We start from the raw sequence: 16160 nt of genomic DNA, 5'->3' as shown, positions 1-16160 counted from the left end.
ATATATTTATGGAAAATAAGTAGTAAAACTAAGAGAATTAGAAATATTTTCTACACTGGAAATACTTCTAGAAGGAGTTCCAGAGTTTTTCTAATACATCAATGAAAATATTATCCTATTTATGCGGATGGTTATATTTATGGTTATAATAATTTGTTTTCATGACTAAATAAATCTAGCAAGAAAGGATAAACCTTCGGCAGTGTGTCATATGCTGGGGGCGGGGGGGGGGGGGGGGGTAGCGGGTCACACAGGTGTCACACAGAGCAGCAGCACCGTCTGACCCTGGTGTGTCCGGGGGGCGCAGATTTAAATGTACAGCCATGCAGGATAGACAGGAGCAGGACCTGCCACTTAATCTGTACGGGTTGTTGTCTGAGTATAGCCTGACCCCCAGCCACATCAGAATTCACTTTTTGTAGCTTTCTCGCCCCCCCCATACTTGCACTCTTTGTCCCACTGCCAGCTCCAGCCCCCCATCTTCTGCGCTGACCTTTCCTCACTTCCTCCCCATTTGCCATCACTGGCTTCTCTCTCCGTGCCCCTGCCCACCCACCTACCCACCCTGAGCTGACACAGGTGTGTGTGTCTGTGTGTTTGTTTGTGTATCTGTGTGTGCGTGTGTCTGTGTGTGTGTGTGTGTTTGTTTGTGTATCTGTGTGTGTTTGTGTGTGTCTGTGTGTGTGTTTGTGTGTGTCTCTGTGTGTGTGTGTGTGTGTGGTCCAGGTATACATTATATTGTGGGGACCACAAGGGGAAATTCAATTTTATAATAATCTCTGGCTGAGATAAAATATTAAAAATGCCAAAAGCTTTGTATTATGTTTGGTTACTTCTGGTTGAGGTTAGGGCTGGGTAGGGATTAGGGATTTTCCCCTAGAAATTAATAGATGGTCCCCGCAAAGATATGAGTACAGGTCTGTGTGTGTGTGTGTATGTGTGTGTGTGAGTGGGAAGAACATAAGGTGCAAAAGGTAACGGGAGGAGATGTGTGACATCAACTCAGTTTCCACCGGTGTTCAACCATTGAAAAAATACATTTAGCAGATGCTTTTATACAAGTGAGGACCAGAGGGCAGGGGAGACCATGTCCCTGAAGCAACTGGGGTTAAGGGTCAGTGCCCCAAACAATGATATCATTCAGCCAGTGATATGAACCAACAACCTTCTGATCACGGGCACAGAGCCACACCCCCCCCCCTCCAGCCACTCTCCCATCTATTTAGTACAGAAACACAAAGTAGCTGAAATTCTAAAAAACACAATTGTCCACAACATGTTTTATTAATTTATTTGGCTTTTATTATTTTGTTTATTGCATTTAAACTCCTTATAAATTGTAAATTCATAATTCTATTGCCATAACACTTGTTTTCAATGCACTGCAATAGCTAAACCATATCTTATTTTTTTGGCTCAGTTGAGCCACTTTTCCCAGATCTTTCCTCAGTCTTACATATGAATCTCTGTGTCTGTGCTTCACTGAACTCCTGACAAAGACCATTTTTTGGTCTCTTCTAGTCTTCTTGTTGCCGCGTGACGTTTAATGTGTTATTTTTTCAATCCAACTGTGGATCAGCTAAAATGTTTTATTGCCACTAAGTCCTTCCAACTGATCCCGTCTATCACACCCAGATTGTAGCGCAGATGGTGCATGTGGGTAGTGGGAGTGCTGTATGGATAAACACTGCCCCCTACAGGAGCTGCTGTGTGATCGCAGGGTTTAATTTTTGCCACTATTTCCTCCCTTTGGTACAATTATTAAACACGGTAGCAAGGTAGCAATTACAAATACCCAATTAGCCTAATTAGTGTGTACACAGTCACACTAATTGCACAGAGAACACATTAAAGGGGCTGTAGTATGACTAAAATGTATGACCATCCCGAATGGCTGGTGCAGCATGACTGACCATCAGGGCTGCAGCGGGACGCTTGGTATGGGGTCTTCCTCCCTCTGTCCAAATACATGCTTTTGGCAATTTGGCACCTCTACATTTCCCATAGTAACGGACCGGTATCCTATCCATGGGGTTCTCCTGCCCCCGTGACCCTCATCAGGGTTAGTGACTGGAAGATGAATGGATGGATGGATGGACGGATGGGTGGATCAATGGACTGCTACAAAACACAGGTCAATACACTAGAAATCAATTTTCAGATTAGCCTAATGAAAGTACAGTAGAAGTAAATTAAATGAGAATTTGTTTATTTATGTAAATGAATTCCTGGACAGGTACCACGACTGTTCATTAAAGAAGGTTGCACATTGTATCGCTGCCCTGTAAAGCTACTGCTAAATACACACATTTGTATGTAGCATAAGTACGGCGGCTCAGTGAAGGTGCAGTGAATTCATGATGTCAGGGGTTTACAGCATGGATGTTTTTCCATGTGTCCTACAGGTTCAGGTTGATGCTGAAGCAATACCTCCAGGTTGTCTGTAGTGTACATCCTGTGATGCCATCCCATAAAGGACGTACGCTACATTGTACACTGCATCGCATGCGTGGTTAATGAAAATTCACAGATGGATTTTTATTGCTGGTCTAAACGAGTACAGAAGAGTAACAATGTGGCACATTTTGTGTTTTATTCATTCCATTTTTGTGCAGCGTGTGTAATACTGTTTGCGATGGAACGAGCAAACTTGCAATGTACTTTCTATAACATGCATAGATCACTAGTAAGACAATCTTCACCTCTAAATCAGGTGCTCAATCAGGGCCAAGAAGTAGAGTGGGAACCTGGCGGGTCTCGAGCTGAAACAGCTCTGGGCCTCCACAGGCTGCATGTCCCCTCTCTGTGCACAGAATTTCACTTCGATCTTGGCAAATGATTTTTGAAAATGGATGCATGAGATTAATGCCTTTCAGTGCATTAGAAGGCAGTGCATTCAGCAGAAGGATATTGAGTTGCTGTAGTTACATGGGGCCATGACAGTATTGATGAGGTCATAGTCTCTTTGTCAAGCTTGACGGTTTTGGATTCCTGTATGAGGTTCACAAATGGGAGGGGCTAGAAAGTTTGAGTTTTTGAGCAGCAAAAAAAAAATTCACTAAATTAATGGCAACCTTCTAAATATGCCTGATTAATTCTTCAGATAACGCATTTAATATTCTTACAAAAAAATGTTTATTCCAGGCTGACAAGTATCCATTAATAATTCAAGGAGACAAATTGTTTGTTGTGTAACACATTTTACATTCTCTTATGAAAAATAATCGCATTAAAACTTCCAGGTTTTGAAAAATACAATATAATATGCTTTGCTATTGTGCTGGACAAGCAGTGGGGTGGAACTTCCTGCTTTATCCTCTCAAAATCTGAAGGGTAATAAACATATGTTGTTATAGATCTACAGAATGCAGATAGACGGCAGCGTGACGCTTCAGGAGTTGGCACAATGGCCTCCTATTTCCAGCGTTCTGGTTTTAATTCTCCACCCTGCAGTGTGTGGGGTTTGTATGTTGTTTCCACCTGCAAACCAAAGGCAATGGGGCAGCTGAATCGGTGCCTTTAAATACCCTGCAGCCCTCTGTTTACCATGTTTACCTTGATTCTGAGGGATTTCGGCAAGAGCCTGTTCATTTATTAATGCAGACAATCCATGTTTTGCTGTTGTTTTTGTTATTGTTGCCACGGTGTTTCAGATGCAGGTGAGCCTGCCAGTTCCTGCTATAAATGTTACAACCCAACTCTATAAATCCAAGCCCAAATCCCACTATGGATCCAGCAGGGTGTGACTCTCTTAAATGGTCTGACATATTTGCGGGTGGTGGGTGTGTCTGTTGGAGTTCTCTGTATCTGCCCCTTTGTTCTTATTATTTTTTTTTACATGACCTATAGTCTCTAGCTATCACTGAAGTACATAGATGGAGTGGAGGAGTTCGGGATGTGTCCAGGGTCTGGGTGAGCTTTCTGGGCTGATTGCAACAGAACCTGATCTTACAGAGCTGTTAGTAAGGCATAGGTGATGTGAATGAATGCACTTGTCACCTGGGGTGTGGTTAAGGGCTAGTGGGTGTGGCTAATGGCTAATGGGTGTGGCTAAGGGCTAATGGGTGTGGCTAATGGCTAATGGGTGTGGCTAAGGGCTCATGGGTGTGGCTAACATATCCAAATGAAATTGTTTTTTTTTTTTTTGGTTCACACAAACAGGTACATTCAGGTCCATTTACAGACTGAAATACAATTTAATTACAGACTGAAATTCACAATAAGTATCCACCACTGCTTGGCAAATATTACAGTGTGGGCGCAGGGGGTAGTTATGATGTTTATTTTTTAACCTAAACACATGAGATACCATCCAGAAAAATGGTGGAAATTTGTAGTGCGGTCCGCCGGTGCATTTCACTTGCAGCTCTCTGCTATATTGCAGGATGCATCCTAGGGGGCAGATGGGACATGCAGGGACTGGGGGAAGGTGGGTAGCTCAAGTGCTCTTCTCTGCAGCTATCTCTCACACCATCTAGTCACTGTCAAAAGGATTTACTGCTTCTATGAAACTCTTTCAGTGGCTAACAGGAAATCCCAGCGGTATGACAGCCCTCATTTTCCATTGGGGTCGTGTGGGGGGGGGATTCTGTTGCTCAAACTCTGCAATAAATCCCCTCGCAGAGCCTAAGACAACCAGCATCACGATCTCATCGGAATTACTTTGGAAAGCCTGAGCTTCAGCAGAACTGCATTTCGGTAATAAAGTTCTCTGTTCCCTCCCTGGGTTTTAACGTCATATTTTTACTTCACCAGTAGTATCTACACAAGTGAGTTTTGTATTTAGAAAGTTCCATAAAAGCGAAAAACAATATTTGCAAGACCTGTCAAGGTCTCCCACTGCGATATTGAATTTGCAGATGGGTTTTGCTTGCTGTGAATACTGTGGTGAACTGTCTGGAATTCTGACAGCATAACCCGGGCTGTGCACAATGACAGGCAGGCGGTGTGAAACTCCTAGACACACTGTGGCTGAGATGTGCGTCATATTTCATTATCACTCATTTTTTTCATATTTTTCTTGTTTCATATCCCTGTCTTGCTTCCATTTCTGCATCAAGTGTCACGTAAAAATCTTTCTCCAGGATCTTGTACAGAAACTCAACAGTCTGAATCTGAGGTGTGTTTGCATCTGTCAGGAAAGACTAAATCCTATGGATCGCGTTCCCTATACATGAATATATTTTAGCAAACAGTGATGGAAACCCATCCTAGGGTCATTAGCAGCCATTAGACTGACAGTCATCACAAAACAAAACGGTTTGCTGGAGAAGTATGCTGGTCTTTACCGGCTCGGTTTGCTACACCATGAAATGTCCAGTTCCCTGAAAAAATGAAATACACTGTCAAAGTCTATATTCAGAATACGGTGCCGAGTCTGGCTGGTGCAAGCGAGTCGAGTGCCGTGGAAGGAGATGAAAGGAGCAAACTGCCGGCTGAGTGTTGAGGTGAAGAAGTAGAAGACCATCAGCAGGACTGTCAGGGTCGCCCTGAACTTCCCCTCAGCTCTGCCCGGGCGAGCAGCTGAGACAAACAGCCTTTCTTCCTTCCTTGGTTCTTCTGTAGAAAGGCTTTGATATTCCCCTAAAGCCCAAAACAGACATTTTCAAAAAAAAACATTTTCTCCACCTTCCTTCACTACTTTAACAGGAGCATTCAAGGTTGTGAGAAAGAGTTTGTTTTTGTTTATGAGAAAACAAGTTACCTGTGTAGTTTTGTTGGAGTCTCTGATTGGTGCAGTGTGTTGACAGGTAGCATTTTAGGTAAAACCTAACTAGTAACTATTTCCACTAGAAAAGGCTTTTCTATCTATAAGGTGACAAAGGGCACAAGGCAGAGGTGTAACTTTGATGGGATGCCAGTCGATCACAGGATACTCATACTCACTATAGACAATCTAGAAACACTGATTTACCTAACAACAGGAGGAAACCCGCGCAACACAGGGAGAGAATCTCCACAGACATAGATCAAATCCCATAGATGGGATTTGAACACATTCTTGATGATTACCAAAGCTGAACAAGGAATCTGGGGGAATGCTAAACTCAAATTAAGAAGAAGAAAACAGGAAAGATCAGCTTATAGGAATAATAACAGCATTTCTGCTAATCCTTTCTCTGATGAAACTTATCACGTACTGCAAGGGCTGTGTGGGAAATGAACTGATGAATTCCCAGAAGCATCAGCGACGGACACCCGAACACAAAGGTGAAGTAAACATAACCTTACTGACCGCTGTGAAATGAGATCATGTTACTCTGCAGCCATGGTTTTCATAGCTGTGTGATAAACCCGATTTCGTGTGATGGAGAGCAGATCCACAGAACATGGAGCCTGCAGGATGGAATGGGGCAATTTTATTAATTTATTTTAATATACACAGAAACATTCCAAAATGGGCTTCAGGCTCACAAGATGATAGATTATGGGAGATGCGTAGATGATCTAAATGTTCTTTATGAGCCATTTATCCAACAACAGAAGAACCGATTTATGCCAAAACAGGTTAATTAACTGAAAACAAATGTAAAATTTCATACTTTTTTTCAGGCTGTAGGAGTAAAATGTACTGCACACCCCATAACACTATTACACTGTTTCACCTTTATTGACAAGGCACTATAATTGACTGGTCAGGCATTTAAAAGAATTTATATGGTGTTAAGCCAATTATCCAAATCCTGACAGACTGAACTCTGTAAGTTTAGACAATAAGAGCAAGTCTATAAAACAAGCCTGCAATGTGTTCGGAATTATTAAAATGAAACACACAGCACCAGAATCATGATATCGTGAATAATGATGTACTCAAGGAGTTTACCTGAACTTCTATTTTTATTTCAGAGTGGAATCTCATTTTCGGTTAGAACACTCTGATGGTCCACTTAAAAGTCACCGTGGATCCGACCTTCGGAGTCTCTGAGTCTCTCTACTTATTTATAGCACTAATTAAGGACAAGAAATTGAACAATAATGTTCCTTCTCTTTTATATAAATTTATGAAACTATTTTAAGTGATAAACGTATGGACAAATTGGAAACACCTGCATAAATGTTTACAATGAGAATAGTAAAATTCCCACATTTGGAGTGGACTACCAGCAGATATATAATGGAGAGATCTCTTTTTCAATGTGTATGCGCAAAAAAATGAATAGGTTAAAGCAGAAGATCGCCTGGAGAATAGTAATGCACCACTTTGTGACCACAATCCAGTTTATTGCTAAGGCTGTTGTCCCCACCTTGTGGTTATATCTGGGAATGGCAGGCAAAGTCATATACAAGCAAAAGCGGCACCTTTCACGTTCTTCTTCTGCCCTGGAGGTTCCGCTGTTTGTGGAAACAAACAGAATGAAGTTTGCTTATGCATGCAAGAACATAACTGTCCTGCTTTACCTTTACTTTTATTTATTTATCAGATGCACGTAGGTGAGGATCAGAGACCAGGGGCAGTCAGTATCCAGGGCCGCTGCAGCAGGTCTGGTTAAAGACCTCGCTTGAGGGCCCAGTAGTGGTCTGCAGGCTCACTGTGCATAATTCCTGGCACAGGCACAAAATTACTTCAACCGGGTCACCATCACATGCACCCCCTCCCACCCGAGCTCTCTGTTACACCCACCAGGGCCAAAGCTAACTTACCCTCTTGTCAGACCTGGCTTGGTGATATGATTAGTCTGCTGGCCAAGGGATTTGAACCTGAATTAAGATTCCTAACCCACTGCCCTAAAAACACTTTATCTCCAAGGAACTATTGTTGTACAATGTAGTGGTGGCAGTGGGGGGGGGGTGTCATATATTTGCATATTCTCTCCATGTTCTGCTGGTTGCCTCCTGCGCTCCAGAGACACACACTTAGGTTAGTTGTCCATCTGAACCAGCGTTTCCCTACCTGGTCCTCAGTGACCCCCAGACAGTGCAAGTTTTTGCTCCCTCCCAGCTCCCAGCCAGACCGGGAGCTGAATCTATTGGGAGCTGGGAGGAAGCAAAAACATGGACTGTCTGGGGGTCCATAGAAACCAGACTGGGAGACACTGATGGGGTATGATTTTGTGTACATTTGCTCTGCTATGGGCTGGCATCATGCTTGGTGTAGAGTCCGGTTATGTCTGTACATGTCTGCACAGTAACCCCGGGGGTTACCCCTGGGTATTTATAAATTAAATGCTTACCTAGTTACTTAAATCGATTAATCTGTGCAAAGGCAGCCTGCGTAAATCCCCTACCATAGTAGGAGACATTTGAAATGTTCTGGTGTGATTCGGTTTTCAGAAGAAACTCATTGTAAGCATTGGATTATAGTGAATGAGAAAAGGGATAGAAATGACCTCGTGATGAGAAAGAAATAGTGAAGCAGTGGATTAGATGCTGATGACCAAAATGTAAGGCTATCCTGTGCCTCTCCTCCTCGATGGCCTCGGGCCGCCGCGAGCTGTAAAGACACTTGTTGTGACGTCACCAAGGCACCAAATCTTAAGACTCTTAGCGCGAAATTGTAGCGCAGCCATGTGGACCCCTATAATCAACCCAGCACTGGTCAAACGATAGATAACGATGCTTTTTGGTATTTCCGGTTCAGTTGCCGGGCGTTATGTTTATTGACTGGTGTAATTAATGAAATAAAAATTTACTAACCCGTATTAAGAGCATAGAAACCAGACTGGGAGACACTGATGGGGTATGATTTTGTGTACTTTTGCTCTGCTATGGGCTGGCATCATGCTTGGTGTAGAGTCCGGTCAGCCTGACCAGGATAAATGCTTAGAAGATGAACAGAAGTAATAAAACGTATTTGGCACCAATATTTGTAAAAAACTTTTTCTGAGTTCGGAGAATGTTATGAACAGTGTCTTCATTACTAATCAAAGTTGAGTTTTCATTCAGCATACATCAGAAAAATAAATATTTCTCTCACTTTACAAGGTAACCCAGAAAACGATACATATCTTTGGCAGTATTGCTGCCACTATGATAAAAATAAAATCCACATACTTAGTCATTATAAGGAGAAAAATATTTTTGGGAGGCTCAGTGGTATGTACAGTGCAGACAAAAATTATGGATATGCTAATCCACCAACAAAGGAGAGTGATGGTGTCACACCACATGACCTGGCCGTCGGACCTAAACATAGTAAAAATGGTGTTGGAGGAGTTTGACCAGAGAGTGAAGGACAAGCAGCCAATGAGAGCTCAGCATATATGTAGGACCTTTTTCAGGACAGCTGGAAAAGCATCTCTGTAGGGCACCTACAGATGGTATGATGTAGAGGAGTAGGGTCAGCTAGTCCAACGAGCACTGACGTTAAGGGCCTTGATCAAGGGCCAACGGTGACATCGCTCTACTGAGTGAGGGAATTGAACTGGCAACCTTCTGAGTCCCGACCCACAGAGCTGCCCATTATTACTTCAGTGCATTACTCCATGTTATTTTATATTTTTGATGTCTTTACAATTATTTTAAAACGTGGAAAATAGCACAAATTAACCTTTCTATGGGTAGGTGTGTCCAAACTGATGTGTGTATCATGAATTTAGGCCTATTGCAGTATGTAGGTTTGAATGACAATAACCCTAAAATTGCACCATAAAATTGGATCAAACTTGTCAGATATACGGGAACATTCTCAAATTGTAATGGGAATCATAATTATGGGCTTATTTCAAAAACTTTAGCGAATAAACTTACTGTCGTAAAAATCATAGTATCTGCGCCATTTCAAACTATGTACGAATGACTTGACCGCAGTCTAATACCCAACATATTGATTAAAACATATAAACGAGTCATTATCAGTTTGACTAACATATTTCTCCTTACAACAACAGAGCATACCTATTATGTTTTACGGATAACCGTTTATCCAGATAAGTTAGAATTACATTATAACGTAAACACGTATCTTGTTATAACAAAAAACAGACAAATTGTATTTTGTCATGGTGGCAATACGCTGCGGTACGAATCTCTCAGGCAAATAATTTTTCGCGCGCTTCGCTGTTTCCGTCGCCTGTCTGTCGCCATTTTGGCTCTACGCAACAGGATAGAATTTGGTCGAATCCAGGCCTGACAGTGGATCCGAAATGGAACCTCGTCAATCTCCGTTTTCACTTCCGGGGGAGGAGTCTAGCGATATCGGAAATGACCGAAGGAATGCGGAGTCATTTTATCTACGCCGAGGCGCGCTGAAGCTCAATAGCCTAGTGCGCACTTTGACGAAGAAGTTTGTGCATGTCAGTAGAGGCACTTATTTGAATTTAAGAATTTCATCATTTGTTTCCAGTTATTATACTGTACGTTTTGTGCTGGCGACGTAGCCAGGTGACTTTTGTTGTAGACATTTAAAGTCCAGTTTTGATCATGTTTGAGGCACGTCTAGTCCAGGGTTCAATTCTGAAAAAGGTTTTGGAGGCGCTTAAGGACCTCATCACCGAAGCTTGTTGGGATGTCAGCTCGTCGGGAATTTCGCTGCAAAGCATGGACTCATCCCATGTCTCTCTGGTCCAACTTACCCTGCGGAGCGATGGCTTCGACTCCTACCGATGTGACCGAAACCTCGCCATGGGAGTTAACTTGAGCAGGTGACTGTCTTAAATTAGGAAATGGCGTACAGTAGTCATAGTCTAGTCCTTTCCTTACCTTTGTAAGATAACGATTAGTCACCATTTTAAGTGTGATTTCTGTATCTGAGTGCACAGGGTATGTCTTCTGGAACTTAGCATAAGTGATGGTATTAAGGGTTGGGCATGTCTGTACATGTCTGCACAGTAACCCCAGGGGTTACCCCTGGGTATTTATAAATTAAATGCTTACCTAGTTACTTAAATCGATTAATCTGTGCAAAGGCAGCCTGCGTAAATCCCCTACCATAGTAGGGGACATTTGAAATGTTCTGGTGTGATTCGGTTTTCAGAAGAAACTCATTGTAAGCATTGGATTATAGTGAATGAGAAAAGGGATAGAAATGACCTCGTGATGAGATAAAGAAATAGTGAAGCAGTGGATTAGATGCTAATGACCAAAATGTAAGGCTATCCTGTGCCTCTCCTCTTTGATGGCCTCGGGCCGCCGCGAGCTGTAAAGACACTTGTTGTGACGTCACCAAGGCGCCAAATCTTAAGACTCTTAGCGCGAAATTGTAGCGCAGCCATGTGGACCCCTGTAATCAACCCAGCACTGGTCAAACGATAGATAACGATGCTTTTTTGGTATTTCCGGTTCAGTTGCCGGGCGGTATGTTTATTAACTGGTGTAATTAATAAAATAAAAATGCACTAACCCGTATTAAGAGCTGCAACAGTTATCTTACAAATGAAAACCAGCGGTTGACTAGTATTCTTTATTCTTTCGTTATATAAAGAATGTCTGAATTCCCTGTATGTGTAATCTGAATGTGCATTTCTGGATCTTTACAGCATGTCCAAGATCCTAAAATGTGCTGGTAATGAAGATATCATCACAATGCGGGCAGAGGACAATGCAGACACCCTGGCCCTGGTCTTCGAGACGCCCAGTAAGTTACTTTAGACCTGAAGCATGATGCCGTGGCTTCGAGGAAACACTGCATCCCTACTGCAAGGATTTGTTCACTTGATGCTGTTTTTTGTTCCGTGTGTGATTCATTTTTTTATGGCGTAAACCAACCACATTCTCTCTCAGACCAGGAGAAGGTGTCTGACTATGAGATGAAGCTGATGGACTTGGATGTTGAGCAGCTAGGTATTCCCGTAAGTCGTGCTCTTTATATCCCTCCAAAAGATTCCCGGTAACGCATAGCTGTGGAGCGCTTATTATATTTTTCATTGCATTGTCTATGGGGAGTCATGGTTGCGCGTTTGATCTTATTGCCAGATGTTTTCGTGCTGGTCCTTTAAACCCCGCCCTCTGTACCATGTGATGCTGACAGCTGTGAAGTGACGCGTCTCCTTCTCCTCCCCAGGAGCAGGAGTACAGCTGTGTAGTGAAGATGCCATCGGCCGAGTTCGCCCGCATTTGCAGGGACCTGTCCCAGATCGGAGATGCAGTGATGATCTCGTGTGCCAAGGACGGCGTCAAGTTCTCTGCCTCCGGAGAGCTAGGCACGGGCAACATCAAGCTCTCGCAGACCAGCAGCGTGGACAAAGAAGATGAGGCGGTTAGTCTCCATTTAAGGGCGAGGGAAGCTGGGAGTCGAAGGCCACTAACCACTACAAAGACCCCTGATCACGCTCCTTTTTTGCCGTCATGTACTTAAGCATTTCTTGTAAGTAGGTGGTATGTGGGTCTTGAAATTTTTGAGTCTAATTGATCTAATACTATTCAGTGGAATCTAGATTTGGCAATGTGGGCACATTACTTTCACGAAAATGCTGAATTTCTAGCACTTTATGACTGCCAATAAGTGGTCTTAGTAGGTGTTAAGATGGTGGTTGTCAGGATGTGCTGTTTGTTTCCGAGAGCAGCAAGGCCGGCTTATGTAAACGTTGCGAGTTGAAGGCGGTGCCCTACGTAAACTCCTGCATCTCCTCCCCAGGTGACGATCGAGATGAACGAGCCTGTGCAGCTCATCTTTGCCCTGAACTATCTCAACTTCTTCACCAAGGCCACTCCCCTCTCCAAGACTGTGGTCCTCAGCATGTCGGCAGATATTCCCCTGGGTGTGTATCCCTGCCATGTCAGGCTACAGCCCCTCACACTTCAGTAGATTAAAATCCGTGATTAAAATCAGTATGCTGTGAGCAATTGGTTCCTTTAAGTGAATTTTTTTTCCCCAGTGTGTCTTAAATGTGTACAGCTGTGTGCCTTAAGCCACAGTATCAGCACGTTGCTCTTCGTTCAAGGTATCAAATAATGGTATAACACACTGATAAATCTGCCGATTAAACTTTTGAAATAGGGTCCGGTCAGTGCATTTCCTCTAAGCTTTTCCCATTGATTTTAAATGTCTGTGTTTGTTCATATTGGCTATTTTATCATTTTACGTATGCAAGTAATCCATCTGGAGAGAATCATCCAAGTAAACGTCTGTCTTTCTTTGACAGTGGTGGAGTACAAGATCGCAGATATGGGCCACGTCAAGTATTATCTGGCACCCAAGATTGATGAGGAGGCCTCCTGATTGGTCGACCAGGGAGCGATGGACCAATGAGCCTGTTTGTGGGATGGGCCAGTTTCCTGTGACAATTTCATTTTAAATAAATCTGCTGCATTAGGAATATTGTACCAGGAAGAACCAATTCTGAGCAGAAGCACGTTACTCCAGCAAATATGTGTATGTGGGGGGTTGAGTTCATGAAATAAGTGTATTACATTAAACAGTAATTGGTCTTTTTAAACGAATTCATTTGGTCAGAAGCCCTTTTCTGTCTTTCCACGCTTTATTCATGCTTAATGATTCAGCAGAATGTTACCTTCCAATTTGTAGATATCATTTCCCTGTAAATATATACCGTTTGGTCCAGTTTTACCTTTTTGTATAACTTTTATTGAAACTAAATAAATGTGTATGCAGCTTAATTCTGTGTCAGTTCAGCTTTTTTGAGTTGTTTGTGCTCTGGCCGGTTTGCTGTGACACCTGCACAGGGATGCAGGAGTCTCTCCTGTCTCCAGCGCTGTTGCCCTCTTCAAAGCAAGTAGCTTGGTTTTCAACCCATAGTGCTAAAACTTCATCAAGACAAGAATCTTATCTTAAGGAATCAGGCCAAAAAGCCTGCAGTACTGCAATGGATTATATAAGGTAGTCGGAATGGTGGTGTGTAGCTGAGAGTCCCCATACCCAGAAGGTTGTGGGTTCAGATCTCAGGGCTGTCTGAATCCATGCTTTATTATTTTGCTCTGGGAAAAGCGACTACCAGTTTTTTTTTTTTTTTTTTTTTTTTTTTTTTTTTTTTTTTACTTATGAAAACTTTTAATAAGGTCTTACCTTAGACCAGGGGTCTCCAACTCCGGTCCTGGAGAGTTCCCATCCAGTATGTTTTCTATCCTGCCTGGCTGCTGATGAACCACACTAGTTCGCAGGTAAATACCAGGAACTGGTGTGGCTCATTAGAAGCCAGGTAGGATACAAAACTTACTGGATAGTATCCAGGACCAGAGTTGGAGGCCCCTGTCTAACACAGATGAATAATGCTTTGTTCTTTGTTCTCACCACTAGGTGCCACCATTCAGTCATTAATCGAGAAACCTGTCGCGAGTTGAGTTTTTTTTTCTTCCTCTACAAGCGGTTCCTATTTTAGGATGTACCGTCCATGATTGGGGGATATTAGAATTCAGGGCCGTTGAACTTGAGCAATATCCGTACTGGGTGTGGATTACGAGAATAGCTAAAATGCTGATTATTTCTGCTACAAAGACACCCTCCATGAAGCAGAAATGCTTTCGACACAATAGGGAAATGATTAGCATAAGTATAATTTGGATCTATGCTTCCAATTTAGGGTGTCCAGCTGGGTGGAGAGAATTAATGGTTATGTGTAACACCACTGGTTAATTACGTTAAGTCAGCATTCCTGTAGCCTGAATCTAAGCAGTATGCAGATAAATAAAAATCTGGAACAGAGAGCAGCAAAGCCTTCGCTCTTAGTTGTATAATCAAAGGTAAATTGCACCACATTCATACATTCATTTTCTGTTACTGCTTGTCAGGTCAGGGTCAGGGGTAGGGGGGGGGGGGGGGGGGACAGTATCCAGGAGGCTACGGGTGCAAAGTGGGGAACAACCCAGGATGGGTTCATCACATCTTTTAATCATAATGTCTTGTTTTTCATATCAATTTTTTTAAATAGATGACTCATCTAATCTGTTTTCCACTGAAGTAGGTGTTTTGATTTTAGGTGATGCTTTTCATTTGACTTAATGTACTGTGTTCAACAAATTTGGCTTAGGTTTTGAATCCATCCATCAATCCTCCTAACTGCTTCTCTGGTATGGGGTCACAGTGTTAGCACAGGGCCGGTGACACACTGGACAGGATGTTTGTCCGTGACACTGCCGCACACTGGCAGTTCATCCATTGGTTTGTGAAATTGTTTAATCCAGCGAGATATCTTTTCTTGAGTCACTGCAGTATTAGTACTGCAGGCTGTCCTTTCACTGTTAAGCCTGTAGCTGATCCCAGGGAGCACAGTGTATGAGGTAAGAGACACTGGATGGAATGCCAGGCCACTGCAGGTCACACACTCTCAGTCTACGGGTAAATTAGAGATGCTTTTTTTGTGAACACAGAAGATGTGGAATGGAGTCCCAACCCATTAGGCATGAGGCTACATTGCTACCCACTGAACAGTATTGCAGCCTTGTGTCATAATCGCTAACAGCGCCGTAGCCAGTGCCGTAGCCAGTGCCGTAGCCAGTGCCGTAGCCAGTGCCACCATCCTCACCAGTCATTAGTGAAAGGGAAACGCAAACAGGACTTTGAGAGGAAATGAAGGCGGGCCATAATTAAGCTGTCAGCTTTGTTAGCGCTTCATTAAAAAGTGTGACATCATGTCCTTTGAGCAGGTTAGCTACTTCAGTATTTAATTAGTGAGAGGCAGATTAACGTGGATTTATGGGAGCCGGTCTCAGAGATTGAGCAGGATGCTGCTTTTTTTTTGCCCTAAGGTTGAGAGTCGGCACGTCTTCATGCTGCCCCACGTAACCTGTTTGACGTGACATGTGCCAAACGTCATGCCACGTCCTCCTTCGCTCGCTTCTGCTTTATCTGTCTGTCATCCTCTAATGTTCCTCTTCCCAGCTGACCCATTAATTACAGTCGTCAATAGGAGGATTGCAGAAGACGACAGGGAGATAATCTTCTTCGGTAAGTTGATTTATTTAGTTATTTGTGACATTGCTTGCTGATTAAAAACGAGACACTCTCTTCTCACCTTTTAAATTTTTTAGAACAATTTTTCTGTCATCTTTCCCCTTTGTAGTTGGTACAGCATTGACAGTCGCCTTTAGATGTTGAAGTCTTCATGTTTGGAGCCCAGATCAGAGGCACAGATAATTGATATATGTTTAGCTGGTCAATATACAGCTCAGCTTGTCTGTGGCCCTCTACCACACTCCTGTCATAACTGGATATGCAAAGAAAAACTCTTTTAAAGAAAATTTACTTGAAGATACATATCTCGTTGTTTTGAATGTGTAATATGAGAACCCAATGCACATAACAGCGAAATTCTAAGAGCAACTTTTTA

The 16160-nt window shown here is 42.8% G+C and overlaps 1 protein-coding gene across 1 annotated transcript; it reads left to right on the top strand.

Moving 5' to 3' along the window:
- Positions 1–10152: 10152 nt before the first annotated feature.
- LOC125746598 (proliferating cell nuclear antigen-like) lies at positions 10153–13494 on the top strand. Its single transcript, XM_049020763.1, has 6 exons — positions 10153–10580; positions 11415–11512; positions 11659–11726; positions 11939–12133; positions 12512–12635; positions 13020–13494. Exons 1-6 carry the CDS (start codon positions 10360–10362, stop codon positions 13094–13096), a joined length of 783 nt encoding a protein of 260 aa, XP_048876720.1. The 5' UTR covers positions 10153–10359; the 3' UTR covers positions 13097–13494.
- The last annotated feature ends 2666 nt before the right edge of the window (positions 13495–16160 follow it).

This window comes from Brienomyrus brachyistius, chromosome 7 (genome assembly GCF_023856365.1).
Source record: "Brienomyrus brachyistius isolate T26 chromosome 7, BBRACH_0.4, whole genome shotgun sequence".
Taxonomy (NCBI): Eukaryota; Metazoa; Chordata; class Actinopteri; order Osteoglossiformes; family Mormyridae; genus Brienomyrus; species Brienomyrus brachyistius.
This window is presented reverse-complemented; position numbering and strand designations above follow the sequence as displayed.